Source organism: Tympanuchus pallidicinctus, unplaced genomic scaffold (genome assembly GCF_026119805.1).
Source record: "Tympanuchus pallidicinctus isolate F22 unplaced genomic scaffold, pur_lepc_1.0 scaffold5, whole genome shotgun sequence".
NCBI lineage: Eukaryota > Metazoa > Chordata > Aves > Galliformes > Phasianidae > Tympanuchus > Tympanuchus pallidicinctus.
Window position 1 is genome coordinate 58,859,965 of NW_026294769.1, and position 24,516 is coordinate 58,884,480.

Genomic DNA, 24,516 nt, shown 5'->3' on the forward strand with positions numbered 1-24,516 from the left:
AATGATGGTGATATAATGAATAATTATTACGGAATTTTAGATCTGGTAGACATGGTAGTTATTTCAAAGCTATTTGTAACCAACAGCCTTATAAAAAGCTAGAATGTATTACATATGTGCAGAAGGTAGTTGGGAGAACGTATTAAATCCCAACATCTGAAATAACAAACGGATGTTTCCTTCTACAGTAACTACCTCTTTTTCAAATGTGGGCTGACAACAACTAAGCTAATTAATTATCAGCCTTTTAAGAAAACAGGAACAAGGTCTTAAACTGCTAGGAGATGAGAGTCCTCCTTTCCTTCTCTGACTGACAGCTATATCATTCCTTTCCTTCCAGCAGGGATCTGTTTTTCTGTTGAAATGCATGGACAGCCAGCGCTGGTAGATTAATTAGTTCCAGTTGCCTTTAAAAAAAAAAAAAAAAAAAAAAAAAAAAAAAGTGCAGATATCCAAGAGCAGAGCACTCAAAAACTGGCACTGCCAACACCTAGGATGTGGAAGAATGGGATTCTACACATAAAGCCTCTGGATTCCTAGGATTTAAAAAAAAAGAAATAAAAATGAGGCTTTGCCCCCTTTTGCTTTATCAAAATATATTGATATTTCCTTAACTATTGAAGAAACAATCTTACTTTGCAGTCATGAGGTAGCACTGTGATACGACTCTCAAGAGCATGGCCCATAAGCCTTCTCTGCCCGTCCAGGAACTAAAAGTAGATTTTACTTCTATTATTTTCATACAGCAAAAGAGCATTTACTTTGGTATCTCAACTCAAATTTTTTTCATCTTATTTCCCCCTCCTGTTCCGTGGAGGAGGGGGATTGAGTGAGCATCTGGGTGGGCATCTGGCCACCAGCCAAGGTCAAGCCACTGCACACAGCCACAGGCAACGGTCAGGAGACAAAGTATCAATATTCACGTGGAGATGGAAGTGGGAAGATGGAACAGAGCACCGGACTTCAGACTGAAAGACTAATTGCTCTAAATATAGCTTAGAGTTAATCTAGGCAGTTCATGCAATTAACTCAACATGAAAAAAAAATACTGAATTAAAGCAATTGGTTGAAACTTCCTATATTTTCTCAAAACAAGAAGTCCATTTGCGTACACATTCTGTAAAGTTTTAGCCTTTAAGCTAAAATGGAACTTAACAAGAACTTCATCAGTATACTTACACAGATTTAAAAACACTCACAAACATGCACTTTCTGAAATAAATCATTTTAAGACACCTAACAAAAAAGTGAGCCCTTTCAATAAAGTCACGGTCTTTATTTTCTACCAAGATATGCTTGTCTCATTAGTGGTATACTTACAAGTGAAGAGAAGCCCAGTCTCATACCATTGTCTCACTGAGACAGCCCATGTCTAAAGGCTAGAGGTGAAGGAGAGATCATTGCAAGTCTTTTAACATGCTCCCCACAGGAATGCTGATACTAAACCCAGTGATCTGGTATTTACTACAGGGTGGCTAGGCCAGGCTGCACTGCAAGTGCAACTCTGCCTCTGTAAGCCAGGTTCAGTGGGTTATGAAATACTCCCAGGTGTAAGCACTATGGGCAGTCAGGCACTTAACATAGCGTGGCCTTAAGTTAACTACCCACTAGCAGCTCATCGTTAGTTTCTTAGCAATTAATAGAGCTCAGCCATAAAAAAAAAAAAACAACTTGAAAGAAGAAGAGATGAACTTTTCCATATAAAACAAAAAAAGTCACTGAGGCAGGAATACCACATCCTATAAAAGAACTTGAAAGAAGTAGAGATGAACTTTTCCATATAAAACAAAAAAAGTCACTAAGGGCAGAAATACCACATCCTATATCTATGTCTTCCCACATACATCTAGTCTTTGTAGTCTTTATTCTGAAAAAGGATAAACAAAAATAAGCATTGAAACAATTGTTTTAAAATTCAAGCAATGCACTGAAGTAGTGCTTGTTGTTCAGAATGAGTTTTTCCCCACAGAGAGCAGGGCTATTACATTTCAGTTTTCAGGAATTTAAAGGGATAATGCAACCAACACTGACGCCTGCTTATCATAACAGTAAAAACTATAATACTGTTGGCTTGAATCCATTAATGAATTAATCTTTGTCAAAAGAGTGTCTATAAAGAAGGTTCTTAAAAGACCCTAAAGACATTATAGCACTGATGGTTTACCATTATGTGGTATAGCAAAAGTTTTACTCAACCAGTTCTAAAAGCATACATATGGAGTCCATTAAAACCCTCTCTTTTTTGTGGTGTAATTCTGAATGGCTGTATTATGCTACTTATTTAAAATATGGATTGTAACTTCCACCACCAATTAATAAGAACTCCACACATTGCATGCAATTTATAAGATGCACAGACTTTCTCATCAGCACCTAACACTTGAACAATATTTCAGCTAACTGTAACAAAGATTAATATGATGAGAACCAAATAACTTTGACACTAATTAAGGCAGGAACACAATTTAGCTGCTGTTACAAGTCAGTGAAGAGGTGCTTCCCCTATAAATCTGTATTTTGAACAGTCTTGTCTTCCCCTCCCCCTCCTCCACACAGAACGTATACATTGCTATCTGCTATCTGTCACAAATGCATAGCCGTGTTCAACCACAATATTCCTTCCTAGTAAGAAATTTATATTTAATTTTATAAACAAATATTTGCAAAATAATCTTAGCAACACATGAAATCAATCAACTCAACTGATCCTCCTTCCCTAGTAAGAAATGCCTTCTCCATTTCTACTTCCTCTCAGTGCCACATTGAGCACACTCATGTCTGCTTCTTTTCCCATCCTCCTTTCTTCACTGTGCTCATTTGGAACTTCCAGATTAAAGCAATTGGACACCAGTTTTATTTGTGTTACGTAAATTCTACATTAATTCAAAATTCCTTGTGCATACCTTCAAGATCAGAGCTACATTAGAAGAGCCCAAGAGGCAGAGGCAAGGGTCCACACTCAAGATTCAAGTGACTAGCTTGTAAAGCATCCTACCAAGTAACAAATACAAAAGATGTAAGGTTTAAGAGATATCTGGAAAAATGTATCTGTACTGCATTGCACACTTCCTTATGCACGTATGGATTTTGGGTCAAAATCTTCACAGACAAAACTACAAGAAAGCAAGACAGGAAGGGTTATTTACTCAGAATTCTGTTGCTTGTAGATGCTGCTAAGATGCAAAAATGCTGGTTTTAATAAATTTCTCAAGTAGTGAAGGAGAAAGATTTTGAAAGGCATAAACCAAAGTAAAGGAACTAATTCTCTTGTCTTCATGAAAACTCCAAGTTTTCAAGTCCACATCACCAACACATTAAATTTAATGTAGTAACACTGAGCAGGAGAAACTATAAGTTTTTGCGAGGCGTTCTAACCACGCCTAACAGTTTGCAAAGATACACTGTCCACTAGATATGGATATACTGAAAACAGAAGGGAGGACAAGCCATATAAGACTGTTCCCTTTGGTCTGCTTCCCTCGGCCTTTGAAGTGTTGCAAGGATATGTAGATGCTAATACACATGGGTCTTAGTTGAGCAATCAGCCCAGGGCGCATCACTAGTTTACATTCAGCTCAGGAGCAGATCCAGTGGAGGTGACCATATGCTGGAACATGCAAGTAGTCAGAACTTAACACATAACTAAATACTACAAAGCTGAGGACAGAGTTAACTGAACATAAGGTTCCCATTTAAATGTTTAATCAATCAGGTGCCATCACCAGTACTAGCGCAGCTTTCTCCTTCCCTATTTTATCCTTCCTGAATGGGAAAGAGAAAGATCATCTCCATTTGAATCCAAGAAAATAACTTTTGTTTGAAAACCACCACCTCTTATACTTTATCTCCTTTCTGTAGTTATAAAACATTGAATAAGTCATGCAGTAATCATATACCCAAGACTTAACAACGGAACTATCATGTACAGCAAATATCTCAGATGAGATATTGTATTCTTGATTTGTTGGATTCTTTGCTGAGCAATCTCCAGCTAATCAATAGGCTAACCATAGAATAGCAAAGTTGCTATATCTGCTCAAACGCCTCTGTTGACAAAAAAAGGATTTCTTGTAACAGACACTAGTTTCATATTTGAATTAAAAATCAAAGTGTATGTAATGAGAGTTTTCAAGAGATCTCATTACATCCTGAAGCAAAATATTTATGATTTTTCACATAAAAGTGTCCTTTCTGTTTTTAAAAGGAGTGCACAGCTATATTGTCTGCCCACCACAATACTACCTTCCGACTACTCTCCCAGGTCTTGTATTACATTTCAGCAGACTTGGGTTTCTCAATTTGATATTTGGAAAATTCCAATATATCAAATAACATTACAAAAACAGAAAATCTTTCTGCATAACACAGGGTGCAATTTTTTTCCTTGCTTTTGCAACCCACACACACATTCAGACCTACGCAAAACGTGCACTGAGTAACATAAAATGTTATTGCAAAAGAGTTTACTGGTCTTTTAACCCATGTGAAAACCAACACAGCAGACAAGACAGACTTGCCCTCTATTCAGTGCCTTGGGACTCAAAATGAAGGGTTCATAGTAAAGAACTGAATATCCAGGAATGCTTCAGGAACATCCTCCACTGCGTTAGCAACCCGTTAAAGTCATCACTGTCTTAACACACAAATGCATCTCCCTCTACTGACAGTTGTTCAGATGGCAAAGTACTTGCCAAAAAAAAAAAAAAAAAAAAAAAGACTGGCTTTTGTTCAAAGAAAACAATGGACAAAAAGCAGCCAAGCTCTAAAAAGCAGTTTTACAGTAGCAGTAAAAAGGAATTTAAAGAAATCTAAACAACTTTTTTTTTTCCTGAGGGATCTTGTCTTTTTTTTTTTTTTTTTTCTTTTAGAAAACAGGAATGCTACTGTAACAGATACAGGTACCAATACTTGTAGATATTAAGTTTCTGACTATTTGTTTTAACACAGCTGACAGCGATTAGACAGTTTACATATGACTGCTAGGAGCCCAGTGCACGTTATTCAGGCCATTGGGTTCTGCAGCCTAAACACAATTCTTGATTTAATAGATAAATGAATTTTGTGAAACCACTTCAAATACAGGAATGTTTTCTGAATCTGTGTGCTGGCTGCTAGTGTATTTCCATGAAGTCTCATTCCAAAGAGACACAACACATTCTGGCCAAACCCAATAAAAGCTACACCCCCAAATCCCTTATCAATCAATTAGATGCTGTTTTCTGCAACTGCTTGTAAGTATCACACTGATGTCTCATTTAGCAATTATTTGCCCTTTTATTTAGCTATATTTCTAATTAAAGTTGAGTGGTATTCGTGAAAAGGTTTAGTTTTGTTTCCTTTCCCTACTTTTCTATCTAGCCTCCTCCCACTGGGAAACACCTCCTTATTTTCTTCCATCAAATCCACTGCATCCTTTGATTGTTTTCCCAAATAACCATATCTGTGCTGTGGAAGCATAGTGGTTTCATTCCTAATAGGAAAGATCTAAGACTTTGGAAAGGGACAATAGTAAGGCTACGGATTCTTTTACTCTCCATCTCAACCAGTACTGACAGCTCCTGCTCAGCAACCAGCGTCACGGAAATCATATTCTAACAAACACTGTTTCAGAGTACCTGAAAATTCTGCTATCCTACCATGTAAGGACAGGAAAAGAGGTAATATGGCAGCACGCTAATGCAATATCAGAATTTTGCAGCATTACAATTAAGTGCTCCCAGAAGTATGTCTCCAAATTCATTTTTAAAGGAACTGTCCTTTTACATACACAAATGAATTGAAAGTTCATCTACCCTGGAAGCCAATACTCACCAAAAAATATAGCTTTCAGTAAGCAAAATCAAACTTAGAAGTATAGTGTGGATCCATTTCTGTAATTACATTTTGAAACATCACATATGAATTTAATTTGATCAGTATTTTGCTGTTAACCAATTTGAAGCAGTAACCTACCACCTTGATAGCACCAGTACCAATCTAAGAGGCAAACTTTGCATAAGAATATGATAACTGTATTAAAAGGTCTTCAATCTTCTTTTCCACGTGCATGCTTCTCATAGATGAGGTTAAGATACAGACTACAGTACACTTTCCAGTCTGGAGCCCAACCACTGACTTCACATCAACTGATATTCATCAGTCTTAGAGACAATTACACAACTAAGTACCTATCTTCAAGAAACCAGCAAATCAGATTTATCCAATTCTCAACTTTAAAAGACTGTATCTCTTGAAGCACATCTGTGTAACCATTTACTTGTAGAGGTTGTTCCAGTCCATTTTGCCACTGAATAGTACCAATGAATTCACTCAACATAATGCTATGGGACCACTGTGATTATGACCTCTTGGACTTCTACAGTAGATGCTACAGTATTAAAAGGAATTTATTATTTCCTACTTCTGAACAATCCGAGGAACTCTCAGATTAAACTTGTTATCCTTCCCAAAGTCTCAGGTTAAAAGTTTGCAGTAGAAAAAAAGAGCCTGGATTTACTGCTCCGTACATTGACTAGATTTTTATTTATAATTATACAACATCACTGTCAAACATAACCATTCTCATTATTGAGTCTTTTTCTCTTGTAAGACTTTAAGTTGCCTTGATTTTGGATTCAATGGAGGCAATAGAATCACTGGTCCTGTCTACTTAAGTAATGTCCAGCAAGATATGATAGGCATCAAGATGTAATGTGAAATAATTGAGATTTCTTAAGCCTTTTGCTTCTAACCCCAAAATAAACTAATAGCAGATGAGTCTAGTCAACAATTTGCTATTTTCTTAGTACACTCTGACTACCATGTTCTAGAATGAGCTCTATATATCTGTTTTGTGTTAAAGTGCATAATGAAGAACATGTTTACATCCTGTATTTTTCCAATCCTATGCACTATATTACAGGATTAATGGGACTACAGTTCATGTCAGGAGCCAAATTGTTCTAATAAAATATGAAGTAGTTATCTACTGAGAGGCTGGACAGGGCACAGTTTATTTATTGCCAAACTGGAAACAATGCTAGCAAAAGAGTTGCATTCATGCCCATAATATTTCACATGCTAAAACTACACTGAGTAAATAAAAATTCAGAAACCTGAAGGAAGTCCTATTCTTTTATTTCTATTTATTTTATTACGAACAACCCTGCCTCTTCTGGAAGAAGCTTGTTTTGAGGCGATTGTCCCCCTCTCACCCAGCTGCTGTGAGGCCCCATCTGCAGTACCATGCCCAGGTCTGGGGCCCCCAGTACAAGAAGGACGTGGAGCTCTTGGAGTGGGTCCAGAGGAGGCCACTAAGGTGATCACAGGGCTGTAGCACTTCTCCTATGAGGAAAGGCTGAGGGAACTGGCTTTGTTTAGCTTGGAGAAGAGAAGACTCCAGGGAGACCAAATTGTGGCCTTCCAATACCTGAAATGAGCATATAAACAGGATTGGGAATGACTGTTAACAAGGGTGGATAGTGATAGGACAAGGAGGAATGGTTTTAAACTGAGACAGGGGAGGTTTAGGTTAGACATTAGGAGGAAGTTTTTCCACACACAGGACGGCAATGCACTGCAACAGGTTGCCCAAGGAGGTTGTGGATGCTCCATCCCTGGAGGCATTCAAGGCCAGGCTGGATGTGGCTCTAGGCAGCCTGGTCTGGTGGTTGACGACCCTGCACGTAGCAGGGGGTGGAAACTAGGTGATCATTGTGGTCCTTTTCAAAGCAGGCCATTCTGTGACTCTACGATTCCAGTTCACCTCAGCTACTTCTAAGATATCTAAGGCCTCATCACAATCTACAGAAGATACAGAAAGTACTGTGCAAACAAGCAAAGCAATGCGGCCCATGAAGGGCTCTTCACAAAAAACTTCTGAACCAATGGTGATATTCCCATTCCACTCAGGTCAACGGAGGATGTGTCATTAATTTAATAGTGCTGTTATTTAACCTGGCAGCAGCTCAGCACCACACAGCTGTTCTCTCACCCCCGATGATGAAGGAGATAGGAAGAGGGAGAGAACTGGAAACAAAATAGAACTTGTGGGTTGAAATAAAAGCTATTTACTAAGACAGAAAAAAAAAAGGGGGGGAAAGAAATAGGTGACAACAATAACATCCATATATATATATACATATATACACACACACACATATATCCACAATACAATTACTCACCACCTGTTGACCAACACCCAGCCAATTCCTGATCAGAGATCGGCCCTTGTCTGGCTTCCCACAGCATTGTGGCTTTCCACACGATTTCACATAGTATGGATAAATAAATACTAAAAGTTATGTCAAAGCTGCATGTAACTGAGAAGACGAGTAGCAAAGTAATCCATTTTAATAGGAAGAAAGTAAGAAAAAAAAAGCCAGTGCTGCTAAACATTGTAGAGAAACACTAAACTTGAAAGATATAACTCTAAAAATAAGCAGATGTTACCATACATGTATGTATCCAAGTTTTAGTAAGATACAGAAAAAGATATCTCAAACTCTCACTGCTTGCATACTACACAAATACATGGTTCACTGCAGTACCTCACTTTAATTCAATCCCCACTACAGAGTACTTTACATCCTGCTTGCACTAATTTAGCACATTCAAAACATCCACCAAATCTTCTGTCATCCTCCCTATTGTCAACTGAAGGCATCAGAGTTTGAGACATCAAACAAAAATGATGGACCAGACTTTGAGATCTTGAATTAGAACAGATGGAGCTCATTTGCTGTTCAGATACATACAGTTTTATCTCCTCATCTAGTAGGAATTACATTAAGAAAAAAAAACAGCTTCTGTTTTTCATATCCACTTATATCACAGCAGCCAAGAAAGATCACCACTTCATGGCTATAGAATTCCCTCAATTAAAAAAAAAAAGTGTTTGATTTACCTGTGCACCCTGCATGTTCAGCATTCTGGACATTTCAGGCAGAAATTAAGATTACTGTTTGGCAAAAAGCTACTGAATTTTTTTTTATAGTTCTGTGGGAATGTGAATAAAGTCTTAAAAGCAGACAAGTCATGTGTTCATAAAAAGCTAGAAGCTAGTTGGCTCACCTTCCATAGGTGATGTTTGTATTGTGAATAATAAGGGACTTTAGAATTAAAGGGAAGACAGTGGCAGCACTGAGGAGGTAACGACAAATATGCATTATAAATATTCATTTTTAATGTAAGAAATTTACATTATGTTATTTTGAAAATGCCTTAAGTGTTAAAGTTATGCTTCCATTTTCAGGTAAGTTACCATAAAAAAAAAAAAAAAAAAAAAAAAAAAAAGCAAACAAACCAGGAAGGTGTTCTCTAAAAGCAGACCTCTTTGAAACAACTTAAAAGCTGCAGTCTGAGGTGCCCCAAGGTCTCCTGCCATTTCCAAAGTCTTTATCTTTCTTAGGTATGAAATAAGATATACTTGGGCTCTACACATATATAAATCTTTCACACTGCAATTAATCAGTCTACTGCAAATAACTACTTGCATATGAAGAGCTCCATCCTTTGTGTCTGAAAATTAGTAAAATATGTCAGGAAAAAAAAAAAGCATTTAAAGTCTCTCAGACACATCTTGCCATGAAAAAATCTGCGGAGAACATAGACTTCACATCAGCCAGAACAAAACATTTCTAAATCTCTTAGACCACTGGCATGGATGTAATGTTCTACATGCAGATGTTTGCTCCGTCAGTGAACCTGAGGAGGCAGGAAACTCATTTATGTGCTTATCATCCCTTGTAAGAACTGTATACATGCCTGGAGATTAACACTCTAGGACCCCTCAGCCACACAAATCACTGATACAATTTAAAACGCAGTGTGATAAAACACTGTCCTACGCACCAGAGAAACAGAGGCACTTGCAATTCCTATTTAAGCCATGAATCTTCAACACTCACTTCAAAAAAGGAGGGGAAAAAAAGGCAAAAGGGGGAGGAGAGGAAGGGGGAAAAGGAAAAAAGAACTCTTTGCATACATGAGAAAATGCATTATGGGGGTGGTGGGATAGAAGAATCTGACGTTTAAAACATACTGACCAGCTCTGTTGGTAAGAGAAACAGGCACCTTGGATTCAAATTTCATGCTCCCACCACTAAACCACAATCCCTGCAGAGCATTTAAGTAAAGCTATAAAATGGAACATCAAACAGCAAATGCAAAGCTCTAGGACGTATTTGAACGCTATTAAACATTCAGCTAATCAGGCTTCTCCTTGGCTAAAATACGTAAACAAAACAGAAATTACTCCATACAGTAGAATACCATGGGGATCTTTTATATGTTTACTTCATGGAGAAAGCAGATATAGAGTTTCTGTTACAAACTAAGCATGAATGACAAAAATCAAGAAATGAATTACCACAGTAAGAAGCACTGATGAAAAAACAAGTCAGCAATGTTTGTGGCTAAACAAAACGGATAGTGCTTGCCAAAGTTTCAGAAGTTAGCAGTGAGACATAAATGAGAGAGAGGGATAACACTAACTAGTTCTGACATTAAATCATTCCCATACAAGCCTCTGGAGAGACATGCCATATTCTTCCATAGTGCTGCTTTTCACTGCATGCCTTTTTTCATTACTTTTCTGCTAGGCTTAACTGTGACTTACGATGTGTTTCAGGAAAATCAAGCCCTGAAAGGTGCACACTAAGCTAAACCTCACAGAAATCCAGAACCAAATACCATTGGCATGGATCTTGCTATTCTGTGAAAAGAGAAATCGGAACAAAAATTTCACATGGACATCGATGCACAGAGCAAAAGTGTTACTCCCTGCAGCAGCAGTCAATAGTGCTTCAAAGAAAGGTGTAAAGAACCTCTTGCTGGTAAACGCAAATTCCTCTCCACACTGGTACTCCCAACCTGTCATCCCCAAACCCAAACCAAGAAGCATAAGGTAAAATTCCTCTGAACATCTATGATGCTAGCAAGCATAAATCATGTTGACTTCCATATGAAAGGATTTCCCACTTAACCCTGCTGCAATTCTCAGACCTCCATGACTGACTATAATGGCCCTTAGGGGTGAACATCCACCTAGCGACATGACACAGGAGTAATTGTTTTGTCTACTTCCAGCTCTAGCTCACCTCATTGCTACTTGTTACTTCAGAGGCACTAGGTATCTAAGAATAAGTAGTTTTCAAAGAGACCATCACAGCAGGCATGTTGTTAAGAGTATGGGGCTGCTGGGTTAGTTAACCCTTCATTATGAAATAAAAAAAAGAAAAAAAAAAAATCACAACAGAAAATGCCATTGCTATCAGCTCCTCCATAGTCTTCTCCTGGATTTTGAGGTGTCAGTACATATTTTTAAGGCTTTCTGCATCTAAGAATGTGAATAGGATATGCAGCTGCCTATCAGTTACAGTGCATACAATGAGCTGCCAATGAGGAAAATAGCAACATTTTTCTCAGCTGCATTCTCTCAAGACTTTGGTAATTAGAAAAAGCCAGCTGCAGCTAATAAGAAAGAATGTTAAACTGGGATTTTTTTTTTATTTACTAAAGAAGAAAAAAAGCTCCACTGCTACTGAGACACAGCAGCCAAGTAAATCACTGGGTTCTTTCACTACGACTGCTGGTAGAAAGCCCTGCATGGAAAAACTACTGCAGCTCATCTGGTAGGAACACAAGCCCTAAATGGAGGTCTTCATTCAGGTCAAGCTTTGGCGAATTCTAATCCTTCTCAGGTGACATTACTTGTATTCCACCACATCCCAGTTGATCTCTTCAAATATTTTCCTTCCTCTCCTCCTTAAGCCTTTCAGAGTGTGTTTAAGTAGCACAGACTAATGTTATTTTACCCAATGAGCCTCATATTACACCCGGCTCAATATGCAGTAGTTTCACTTAACGGCTGCTTGGAAAGCTATTAAGAGAAAACAATATGAACCAAGTCAGTCTTCAGATTCAGGTTTAATAGAGTCACATTTCAACCCTCTTCCAAAAGCTGAAAAACCCTACATGTATTTATGCCACTGCTAAAGTTACAAAAACTAGAACTTGGAAGCAGCAGGACTTTTTCCAGGAGTCTGATGGAAAGAACAAAAAGGAATGAAAAAGTTTTGAGTTTTCAGATACAGCATTAGAAAAAGCATATTACAGTTCTTATTTAAGATAAATGCCTGACATTTGGCCCTCCTGTATAATCTGACAATACTACTGCATGACAGTGCAGTGTTTACCAGAACAAGCACCATTTTGGTTGTATGCACTCTACCGGATCAGTTTGGCATCATCCACTGATAAAATGAGGGAGACCAAAGTTAGTTCCAGTATTTCAATCACCTCATTCACAAGCCAGCCTCTGGTATTTGGAAACTGTTAACTTCAGAAAGAAAAACGTTGAGGAGCAAAGAACTCCTATGATGTAAAATTGGTATGATAGAGAACCCAATTTTGTGTTGCCTGGTAACTTGAAACGGCCCAAATCACCCAGATAAATTCATGTATTCTTTTTGTTTGATTTTGCCTCCAACATTTCATTTCCCCTGTGCAACAATATTAGTTGGCTTTCTTTGTTTGATTTTTTTTTTTTTTTTTTTTTTTTTTTACATAGGGACAAGAAGGGAAGTTGGGATGGAGCAGGTGATATTTCGTGACTTCTGCAAGCCTCAGAGTCTTGCTGAACTCAGAACTCCTGTATCACCACTCAACATAAGGAAACTCCTCTGCACTGCTCAAAACCTTAACAATGTTAAGTCCAAACCAAGTCCCTCAACACAGCTAAGGTAATTTAGCTGCAGATAATTTAGATCATGTACCTCAGAGATTCCTAAATGGACTGGGCGCTCTATATTTCCTCTCCACAGCTGGTGATTACAAAAACCAAGCAGGCACAAGCTAGGTATCTGAGATGTTACCAAATTGCTTTTCCCAGAATTCCAGAATAGCTGAGGCTGGCAGGGCTCCCTGTTCCCCTCTAGCCCCTGCTGAGCAGGGGACCCAGGCCCATGGCCAGGCAGCTTCTGAACATCCCCAAGGAAGAGACCTACAGCCTCAGAAGGAACTCCTGTGCCCCAGTTCACACCCACTGCCTCCTCTCCTTGTACTGGCACCACTGAAAGAAGCCTGGGTCTGTTTTCCTGGCACCCTCCCAAGATATGCTGATAAGATCCCCAAGCCTTCTCTTCTCCATGTTTCCTAAAATTCAAGTCTTCCTCTTGGGGGCCACCAGTGAGTCCAGTAATACCTGAGACAGAATAAAAGTTATGATGAGCACTTAAAATTGGGTGGTTTCAAAAAACATGGCCACTGGCATCTCAGCATCAGTGAAGTCACTGCAGTCCTGCAGACCTCACTACTGCTGTGAGAAACACAGCTGGAATCCAAAGCACTTGTTTAGAAGCACCTTTTCAATTGCATGTTTTAATTATTAATTCCCTCATTGCCATAACGTCATTTTTTCCCCCACACCAATATGCTGCTTCACATTTACATAAAGCAGGAAATTATTTTCTCTTACCACTGGCTTTGATGCATACATGTGTTAACAAAAGTTTTATGCATGGGAAATCTGCAAATGGCAGCATGCCTGCTCAGGTCAGCTTTCCTCACAAGAGAGGGTTCCAAACAGGGGAGATCAGACTGACAATTTAGAAGAGAAGACCAAACACAGAAGTGAAACCACCCCCTGCAAATGCTCCTGATGAAGATATTAAAATATGCAATTCCATGAGGCTAAGTAAATAAACAAACACCCTACAAAACATCGTTTGGTTTCCCACCCCTAGCAAAGATGAAGCATCTCAAGTCAGAGGCCATACATAAGCATTTTGCAATGATGGGCAATAGCTTGGAACAAACTAAAACAGGGGGCTGCTGCCTTGGTGTGTTGTAAACACAACCTAAGGCCCGATGGCTGCATTACAGCCTCCTGCTGAGTTACAGCTCCTCTTGATAAGTCAAAACTGAGCCCATGTCCATTATGTTATTAGCATGTACTGTGTAAAACTGGATATAAAGCAGGTCTGAACAAGCTGCAATGAAAGGCCAAAGATCATTCCTGCTAATGGAGGGGAATCCAGGCCAGGCTTTGCTCTGGTGACTTTGATTCAGTTTCTTCCTTGGTTGTCAGCTAAGCAACGTCAGTATGTCAGTGCTACCAGACCCCACCTCAGCTGGGATCCTTAAATGCTAACTCACTGCAGGTAACATAAAAGATTATTAACCTTTAGATACCATTAATATAGGCTTAGCTACAGGCTTGCCTGTACATTGAACACGAAGGTTAGCAAGTTTATAATAAAAACACAGCAACCAAAAAATCTGCAGCAGTTGGAAAAAGAATTGAGCAAGTCAGTGATATCTACCTTTGCCAAGCATAGTCATTGCTTCTGTGGTTTCCAACCTGCCTGGCAAATGCCAGCATGGACACACCGGCTGATGTCTGGGCTGCAGTACATGTGCAGATGATGTGTGCGTGCACTACAGCCGTCTCTGATGTGGCTGGTCTGAGGTTGGGTGGATGGTGCTTTTTTTTTTTTTTTTTTTAATTTCAAAGGTGGCAACCATACGGCTGCAGAGACCATACATCAGTACATGTATTTGTCTGTAACATATTTCAGCCAGCATTTCAACTCTGGGGAAAAAAAAAAAAAAAAGAACTTGCCCGCATCAGGAAGTTTATACTTTATTACACCACTGCAATTCTCTCACACAAAAGCTGTTTTCCCTTTGCGGAGTAAATGTGTACAAGTTTTACCCAGTACATAAGCAAAGATTCACTGCTGGATCCAGTCTGCTTGGGAAATAGGGTTCACGCAACCTCTCAGTGCCAATACCCAACTGCTGATATCCCAAACATCATTCCTCTTTTTGAGCCCTCCCTCTGCCTTGTTACATCCATATTTGTGTCTTTTTCATCAAGATGAAGAAAATCTTGATGATTCACAAAAAAAAAAAAAAAAAAAAAAAAAAAAAAAAAAAACGAAATGCCCCTGAAAAAAGAACAGACAAGCTTCTACAAGGTGAATTTGAGACTCATAATCCCTAAACCATAGGCTCTGGATTATTTTTATATTTACTTTTTAAAAATCCTAGAGAGCAAAAAGTTATTATTTACTAACTGTAAATCTTACTAGAAAGACTTCCACAACATTTTGAATCTATGCAAACCACACATATTTGCTGGTACCCTCTTCAAACAGTGGTCATAATGCAATTATGAGTGTTTGTTCTGAAAAGTAATTACAGAATTGCATGCCTGTTCTAAATACTGGTTGTAATTAATTACACTTTCCTCACTAAAGCCACTCAAATGCCATCCCATAAAAACAAACAAAAAGAAGTCAGAGTAAATAGCACAAATTCCATTCATTTATAAAAGGACAAAATCTCACAGATACATAGAACGCTTGGCTCCACTGTAATACATAACTGATTAATTACTGGAGGCCATGATTAATTAATTACTGAATGCCAAACTACATGTTACAGAAGGATATAACACAAGCTTCTCCTATCATGGGTAAACAAATTATGAACTTTTTTTTTTTTTCTAAACACTGTTCACCACATCTTAACTGATGGGATCTTAAAAGCCTCCCATTCCTTTACCATCACATAATCAAGGTACTTAAGATAACTTAAAAAAAAAAATAAATAAAAAAAATAAAACCAACAACTAGAAAAAGACCCGTTTGCCTCACATTAACATTTTATTCCCTTGTGTTCTTTCACACCTTACAGTTTTTACACTCCAGAGGAAAGACCAAGAGACGCAATCACCAACAACTTTTCATGCCATCATCCAAAAAGAAACTTGAAATGGCAAAAAACAAACAACTGTACTACAATGAAGTGAGGTTAATGCAAAGCTACATAAATTAATTTCAGTCTTGCATTCAAGAGTACTTCAGTACTGACATCAGGACAAGGTGCACACATTCACAAAATGCGCCTGCTCCTGGGAACACTGTTTGACAATACAAAGCTCAGAGATGTGCTTGGTTCTGAACCAAAGTGCTGCAATGGGCCAAATTTAAGCACACAATGTCTCAAACCCTTATGGTCTCACAGGATGAGGAAATCTGCAGAAAGAAGCACTTTTGATGACCTACAGTGGTTGCTTCTACTCCACAGACAGAACACTGACCTTCACATCAACTAAGCTTTTGGCATACAGTATCTACAAACACCAGTTTGTTGTAATCCCCCCTTCCCTATGGAAGTTTAGTTTAGTTTAGAAGTATAGTTTCCATATGGAAGCTATATTGGAAAGGTACCATTAATCCAAGTGCCTGTCAATCAGACTCTCATTCTTGCCTCTTCTGTGCTTGACACACTGCTGCACTAGAATGCCTTTTTGGGAGCCAATATCTCACAGAATCACAGAATCACCCGGGTTTGTCCTCAAAGTTTTACAAAAGTACTAGTAAAAATGAACAGAACTGTTCACCTCATGGTAAACCAAGTGACAGCTGGATCAGATATAGAGAAACATAGCTCCATCGCTTGATTCTCAATTCAGGCAAGTTGACTGTTGCTTGCAGGTATATGAAGTTCAAGAGATACAAAAATAAACCCTAGTCAACAAATGGCTTTAATGCATGGAGTTGGCTGAACAAAGCCATTGTGTAGACAAAAGCAGATGCAAACTCAAACTCTACACCTGCCCAATGGCCCTCAGGAGCAGGATTCACCTGATCCTTTGCTTAGTGAGATGGATTAATCAGAATCCAGGTAGCAAAGAGTTGTTGCAAATCCTTTCCACTCTCTAAAACAAAATTCTTAGGAGATTTAACAGGCTATAAAGCCAACAACACTACTCAAAAAGCAGTAGATTTTGCATGCATAACACTACCTTGCAGCACCCAAATAATACTTCCCAAGGTATTGCATCTACTAAACAAGCACTGCACAGACAGTGATTATACACATTATGGCAGTACCTACTTTTAGTATCTAAAGCAGCCTCTGATGAAAGGATCAAGCTGTTACATTTTTGCATTATCAATGGCAAACATGTATGAAGTCACGCTTTTCACTAAAAAGGATTAGCAAACACTTGGAGTCTAGACAAATACCAGAAGGTTCTCAAACTGTGCCCAAACAAATCTTTGCGGTGAAAAGAAAAAGAATGCTTGAGGGGGGGGGGAAAAAAGTGATTAAATTTAGTATCATACAAGGGCTGCTCCAAAAGTAACGCCTTCTATTTTATTATGTTGGCCCACAACATCGGAGACAGATGTTGGTGGTACGGCAGCAGAGGCTGAATCTTCCTAACAGTATTCTGTTACGTGCTGTTGTGTGAAGGATGGCAGCAGAGGGGCAGTCTGACAAAATGGCATCTGACACAGAAGTGCCTATGTAGCAAAGGGGTAGAACTGAATTCCTCCATGCAGAAAAAAAATGATACCCACTGGCATTTGCTGGTACTTGCCAAATGTTTACCAAGACCAAACAGTGGATGTAAGAACAGTGAGGCAGTGGATGGTGCGTTTCAACAGTGGCAACAGCAATATGAAAGACAAGCCATATTCCAGATGGCCATACACAGCTGTCACTCCATAAAATGAAGAGAGCCTAGATCAGTTCATCTGCTAATGATGGTGACTATGTTGAAAAACAGTGCTTTGTAGATGAGAATTTGCTCTATCAAATACCGCTATTGTGCTCTTCGCAACTGTTGTGGTTTCCATGAAAATGAAAAGGAGGTACTACTTTCAGAGCAACACACATTAAAAATGTCTAAACCTAAACAAGCCTCTCGTTTATCAAGCCTCTCTAATAAAAAAGAAAGCACAGCTTTCCAGGGACTACATCTGTAACTTTAAAAGAGCTACACCAACATAATATGAGAAGAAAACATATGAAAGCTGGATGTGGGGGTTTCCTTCTCATTTGCCATTGCTTTCAGCTTGTTTCAGAGACCAACAACAAAGATGTACATATCTTCTTCATATATACTTCATATATACTATACTCAAAGGCAAGTAAGTAATCTTATTTAACATTTATTGAGTTTGTTAATATTTCTGGAGCCCAGGCAAAGGGATGCATCTACAACAGGATGGATTAACTTGTACCAACAGCTCCATGGACCACATTGACCACAGTTCCACCAATTACAAAATAAATGTATGACATTCATGTTGAAGATAATTTGTGCAATCAAGTAAATTCCATTTCTACAATTTATATCAAGGATGCATTTTGGAAAGGGGTATTACGACTCAGCTGTAAGTTTTTGAGTTTGATGTACATTCCACTGGGAAAAAGTTTGCAACATGTGATGATCTGCAGGTTTGACTTGACAGTACTCTCTGATCTATCAAAAAATAAAAATAAAATCAAATAAAAAAAATCAATAGCTAAGGTTTTTGTTTGGTTGGGGTTTTTTTATTATTATTATTATTAAAAATAGCTACATAAGAAATGAAAAGCAGACCTCTGTGGCATAGTCAGGCTCTTAGAAGTAGAAAGAGAAATAATAATAATATAAAAAGGAAGACCATTGTTTTTCTTTCTATGCCTTGAATTTTGACAGAGAACACCTTCCACATTCTGTGTTTTAAATAATGTCAAAATTTTTACTGATAATGACTTATGTCAAGTATATTAGCATGGTATTATTTTATCATAGGAATTGCATGTCCTTATATACTGCAGATGATAGACTTCATTGTAAATTAGCATTCTTATTTCTATCACCTTAATTTCCCTAATCAGTAAGCACCCTCACTTTTGGGTATTTGCCATGCATTTTGACCTGCTCTAGCAACAGATTTCAGCTAAGCCTTGGAAGACATGTTCCCAGACATTGGAAAGTATTCAAATAAGTCAAAAAGCAGACAAATATACCCTTCATCACACTGAAACTATTCTGCAAATCTTCCTACAGGCTTTAATACAGAAGAGTAAAAGGCAGAGATACCATGCCTGACCAGATACTTATCTAGGTTAGTATACTCATCCCAAGTGACCACTAATGGTAGATAATGGATGCAAACAGGAATGGAAAGCATGTGTACATACAGCATGTGCTGGGACATGCTCTCCATTTTCATCTTCCACCACAAAGACACCTCAGGGTGTCAGATGCATGTGACCTGCTCTATGGGAATCCTCCAACTGTTGCTCCAGAAGGTCATGTACATCCCCACCAAACCTGCCAGGTCCAAAAGGGTGGCTTAGATATCACAAGCAGTAATAGAAACCTACATCAGGCAACTGAATCAAGCTCCTGGACTTCAGAGCCCATTTTCAAACTGAACCACTTTTTGCATTTCGAGCATCCCTTCACAAACCTTCACAATCCACTTGAGCACCGATTATCCTTAGCAACACTGTGCCATTAGCTAGCTCATTATTCCTTCATTCATACAAGTTTTGGTTTCTGCTGACATTTTAGTGAGAAGCTTCCTTAGACTTACCAGACAATAGGGTATGAGTAGCCAATTTTTTTTATTTATTTATTTTTTAAGTTTGACTTTTCAGCAGATTCATTGTTAGGATATTGTTGCTGGTGTAATAGGATCTGTATACACAGAGTGTTTTGTAACTAACTACTCCAAGTAGTAAAGGGTTGAGGAACAGAAGCGACCCTCCAGAGCTTTACTACTGATCACAAGTACCTGGGGAATAACTCCAGCAAGTGTTAACATGTCTTTTACAAATTGTTACAAGCACTTACATAACACCTGAGGAAAAAACAGAGTTCAAAGTACAGCTTCCTGGAAGGATTTTAAGCTTTAACCCACCAGCAAAAAGTTCACAGTCCTCCAAATGCAACACATGTTTCAAGTTCAAAGAGAAGTAAGAACAGACAAAAAGCCAGGATACTGACCCACAACCAAAAGGTGTTCCCTGCTCTGTCTGTATGCTGCTGTTGTTAAGGCAGTAAATGCTCTTTGGAGTTGGTACAGCTCTTGCAAAGCAGATGTGGTATATGCCTGAATCAATGCATTTTTCCTTAATTCCTTTTCCCTAATAAAGGAGTGCTCAATCTTTCCTATAGCCTGACCACACATACAAATGAGAAAGGCTCTGATATTATCCCCTTCTTAGGTAATCACGTAATTAATAAAGCTAATTCCCAAACCCCTATATCTCAATAAGTTTTCCTTTAGCTGTAAATCCATGTAAATTAATAACTGATGTGCGGTCAAGATCTCCATCTTGCATAAGGTGATACAAATTTAAGCAGCTTCAGTCAGATTGTGGTGACTACATTCCTCCATATATGCATATACAAACACCCCACGCAGAGCTCTACTGAGCCACTTGGACACAGGGAACTTTCCATTCCCAGACCCTCCTATTTCTACCTGCAGATATTTTGCCATCTCTACTGTTGCTCACCATCCACGCACTTGCAGTGACACAGCCTTTATCCAATGCAGAATGAGAACATTTGGCAGATGAGTACATATAGTAGCCTTTATCACTCTCCTTGAATATGAAATCTCATAAACTGAATAGAAAGACAAGTTTTCTACGCTGCTTTTTCTGGAGTTCTGGATGTAGATAAACTCCAGTTTGCTCATGCAAATGTGTCCCACTGCATCTCTTCACCATGCCAGCAGGGTCTCATCAACTCTTCTTAGTCTCTCTTACTACAGAAAAGTCTCCCCATCCATGCAATCATTATTATCACATTGACTTCAACTAATTTTTTTTTTTGGCAGTCATTTCCAGAGAAACCAAACTCTTTTCAGTCAGTGCTTTTGCAGAACACTATCACTCCTCCTGGTAAGCATGGCTAACAGTCTTCGTTTCTACATGCTACCATTAGGATCTGAAGTTTAGGAAAGTTGTTCTCCTCACTTCTCAGAGAAGGAAAAAACGATTTGTCTCTCACACACACCACCATGTTCAGTGAAGTCCTAAGACATGGAGTCACTCACCTTATGCTGAGTGATATAGAGAAAGAAATCCAAGATTGAAATGAACAAGTAGAAGGTATTCAAAAGTAGTTAAAAATCAAATTATACAACTAAAAGAAAAAGGGAAAGGAGGTGTCTTGATATCAGCTAGCTATGAGGTTGGACTACTGACCTTTAAGCTACATCCCCTACATTTTAGAATAGATTCTGTTAGAAAGGCAAATCATCCTATCTACCTTCTTAGGCTCAAGACTTCTAAGGTGAGGAGGTGCTAGAGTGTTTCCAGAGAACTAAGGGCTCTGGTCTGTTTGAACCAGGCAGTGTAACTAAGAGGAGCAGTGGCATTCACAGCATCTGCTGACTGTGATACATATAAAGCACAACTTTCAAAGCAGGGGCATTCAGAGCAGAAACCAATGCCAGAAAGGAGGCACACTCTAAGCATTAGTACTTCATTCCACTTCTACTGCAGTGTGACATGATTCCTTGGTATGAGAAAGGGTTGAAAGAAAGAAGAAGGGGAATACAGGAGTCTGGAAACGTCCACTAGAATTAACTAAATTCTTGTTTACTGGAGTATCCCACAGTAGTCACACACACACACACACACACACACAAATATGTGTCCATATACATATATTTAACATTCAGAATACACAATAATTCAGCTACTTTTTAGAAAAAAAAAAGAAAAGAAAAAAGAAGTCAGCTACACATGATTTTTGCCCTGATTCCAGACTGAATGCAATTGATTTCTACCACACAGGAGACTGAATCGATGCCAAAATTTTCATTTCATTAAGAAAATGATATTATGGAGCATCTGAGATCATATAACAGACAAAACAGAATGCCAAAGAAACGTTAACTGCCAGTACCCCACAGTGAATGCCTGATTATTTGCAGATGGGATATGGAAAAATTGTGAAATTATTGGAATTTTGAATCCTGTACGAAAGCATTACTTCAGACTGCATGTGTCATGGCAAGTCTATTATAGTATTGAATGCATTCTTAGCTTTTGCTTTCAGTGCTCCAAACTGGCTGCGCTTACTTCTTCAGCCTTATTGACTGGAAAAGGCTGCATTCTTCGAAGCACAAAACAGAACCCTTAGGTGATGGCACAAAACAGTGCCAGTAAGCCAACTGTCAATACCGACTTTATTTATCCAATAACTAAACTAAAAACTAATTTAAATCAATCTCCTTGGAAAAGCCAATTGTTCAGCACGCCCAACAATCGCTCTGAGATCAATCGTCGAACATAAGATCAATTAAAACCAGCTTAGGTTTTGGTCAGAGGACAATTCACGCCACTCGAGCTCCATGCCTATTCATTTCGCGCTCCCACAATGCAGCCCTTAAGCTCTGTTGTAAAGCAGAAATACCGCGCTATCACCCTCCGCTGTCTCGTCAGCACTCTAAGTAGTTCCACATTTAATTAAAGACACAGTATCCCCTTTGTTAGCACAGATAGGCTGGTCACTTTCAAGGACTGCTATCGTTTTAGCCACACACTGAAGTTAAATTCTGGAAACCATCTGTTGAAGAACCATCAAAACTAAAGTGCTATACAGTTTTATTTGTGCCTACTCTGAGGCTGCAGGGAAGCACAGCTCTTCTCCTTCTGCAGGTTTCACTGCTATCTGTACCGGCTTCACATTGTAGATGTTCGCTCCCCCCCTCCATTCAAATAACCATTCGGTGCAATTTGTCCTGAAATCCCAACGTCTGTCTTCAGTACTGGGGCCACCTGATTTACCGTTAGCTTCAGGAATGGGACGAACGGCTGTGAAAAGAATGGGGGAAACGAACGGCAATGCGACTGAGAACACGTGGAGAACAGAAACATTTTACAGTGAAGGTGATTCATCCTACAGAAAATAAAAAACAAAAGAAAGAAAGAAAAAAAGAGGGAAGCAAAGAGGGAAGCAGACCGCAGGCGGCTGACAGCTGAGAAGAGCTGCAGTAACCGCTGCGGCCACACGGGTGCTGTACAGACACACTGCTCCGCTCTCAACTCCGCAATCCCCGCAGCAACATCTCAGCCAAACAGACCCGATCCCAACGCACCGCTTCTCCCCGTTTCTCGAAGGGCTCTGCGCGCTTTGAGCACAACATCGTCACACAACGAAGCGAAACCTCTGCAAGCCACTGCCCGAGGCTCCGCCGTGCTGAGACCAGATCGCAGGGCGGACGGAGCAGCCCCAGCGCCCAGTCCGAAGAGCGCGCCCCGCGACCCCGCTCGCTACCAACAGCTGCGGAGCCGCGCGGCGGCACCGGGGGGCGGCCGCAGGACTCGGTACTCTCGCGGTCGGCGGAGCTGCCGGCCCGGGGTCGGCTCACCTGCCTCGGGCAGGGGGCGGGAACGGCGGCCCCCGCGGCTCCTCCTCACTCACCTCTCTTGCCGCGTCTCCAGCGGCCGACTTGGCAGTGGCCGTAATCCATACAGTTCAGGACGATCAAGGCAAAGGAGAAGAGGCGAAACCGCATCCTGGGCCGCTGGGGCGGGCGGGCAGCCTCCTCCGGCGGCGGCGCTCGGGGCGGGCGGAGGGGGCAGCGGCTGCTGCGGGAGCTCACGCGCCTCCCGCTGCCCTGAACGCGCGCTGCGAACTCGCGGCGCCTTCCAGCATCGCCCCTGCGGTGCGCGTAGAGCGGGGGAAAGCGCGGCTCGAGCTCCGCGCGGCTCTCCGGTCCTCCCCTTTCCCAGGCTGGGAAAATCAAAACGAAGAAAAGAAACAAAAAAAAGGCTCGGTCCGGGCTGCGGGCTGCGGGCGGGAGCGGGGCTTCGGAGCGGAGTCAGCGACAGCCCCAACTTTTTTCCCCGGCGCTACCTCGAGCGCAGCCTCCGAACCCGCGCGCCCCGGGCCGGGCTGTCAGCTTCGCCAGCCGCTATTTATCCCGGCGCAGGGGCGCACCCCGCCCACACGCGCTCAGGTCGCAGCACGGCGGGGCCGGAGCCGCCTCCCCTACCTTCCGCGGCGCGGCCCCGCGACCAGCCCGCCCCGTCGGCGGGGCCGCAAAGCTACACGGCTCCGCGGGGCTGCCCCCCGCGCTCGGCCCGAGTCGGGGGGGAGGGAGCTCCCGGCCGCATGCGGGCGACGTCCACGTTCCGGCCGCGCCGCCCGCTCCCCCCGGCCGCCCGCAGCCGCTCGGCGGGGGCCGCCCCCCGGGGCCGCGGGATGGAGCCGCGCCGCGCTCCCGGCCATGCCGCCGCCGCCGCCCGCCCTAGCGCCGCCCGGCGCCGCGCCCCCGCCTCCGCCCGCCCGGGCCCTAGCGCCGCCCGCCACGCGACCCCTGGGGCTCGGGCTCGCCTCGGCGCGCCGCTGCCTCTCCTGCAAAGACTCCTGGCGTGCCTATAGCGTACTCGCTTCGCTCCTTCTTTCTTTTCTTCCCCCAGCCTTCAGTAATTAAATGTTTCTCTCTTTCAGCCCTGTTTTTAAGACCTTAAGCCACTTGATTTCACCTCTTTTCTTTCAGCTCCTAAAATCATACCTCTCAAGCTCCCAAAGCTCTCCCCTGAGGAGCCACTTGCACTGTTCTGGGAAAATCATTCTTGAAGTCCTCAGATATGCGTGCACAGAGTGACTTTTAGCCATTCCTCTCCACATCTCCACTTGGCAAACTCCGATTCCTTGGTGAAGCTGGAACCAAGCAGCAATGCCAGGAGAGGATGGAACAGGAGAGCACCCCGGAG

General features: G+C 40.9%; 1 protein-coding gene across 3 annotated transcripts in view; it reads right to left on the bottom strand.

Annotated features, from left to right (window-relative positions):
• RSPO2 (R-spondin 2) overlaps positions 1 to 23,945 on the bottom strand; it is a 96,948-nt gene extending 73,003 nt beyond the window's left edge. Inside the window, exon 1 of one of the 3 annotated variants that reach the window (XM_052704430.1) lies at positions 23,219 to 23,943. In XM_052704430.1, coding sequence (XP_052560390.1) covers positions 23,219 to 23,312 — 94 coding nt within the window. In that variant the 5' untranslated portion in view covers positions 23,313 to 23,943. Of the gene's footprint in view, positions 1 to 23,218 lie in introns of all 3 variants that reach the window. The other 2 variants (XM_052704429.1, XM_052704431.1) reach the window with 2 other exon arrangements.
• Positions 23,946 to 24,516: the final 571 nt, after the last annotated feature.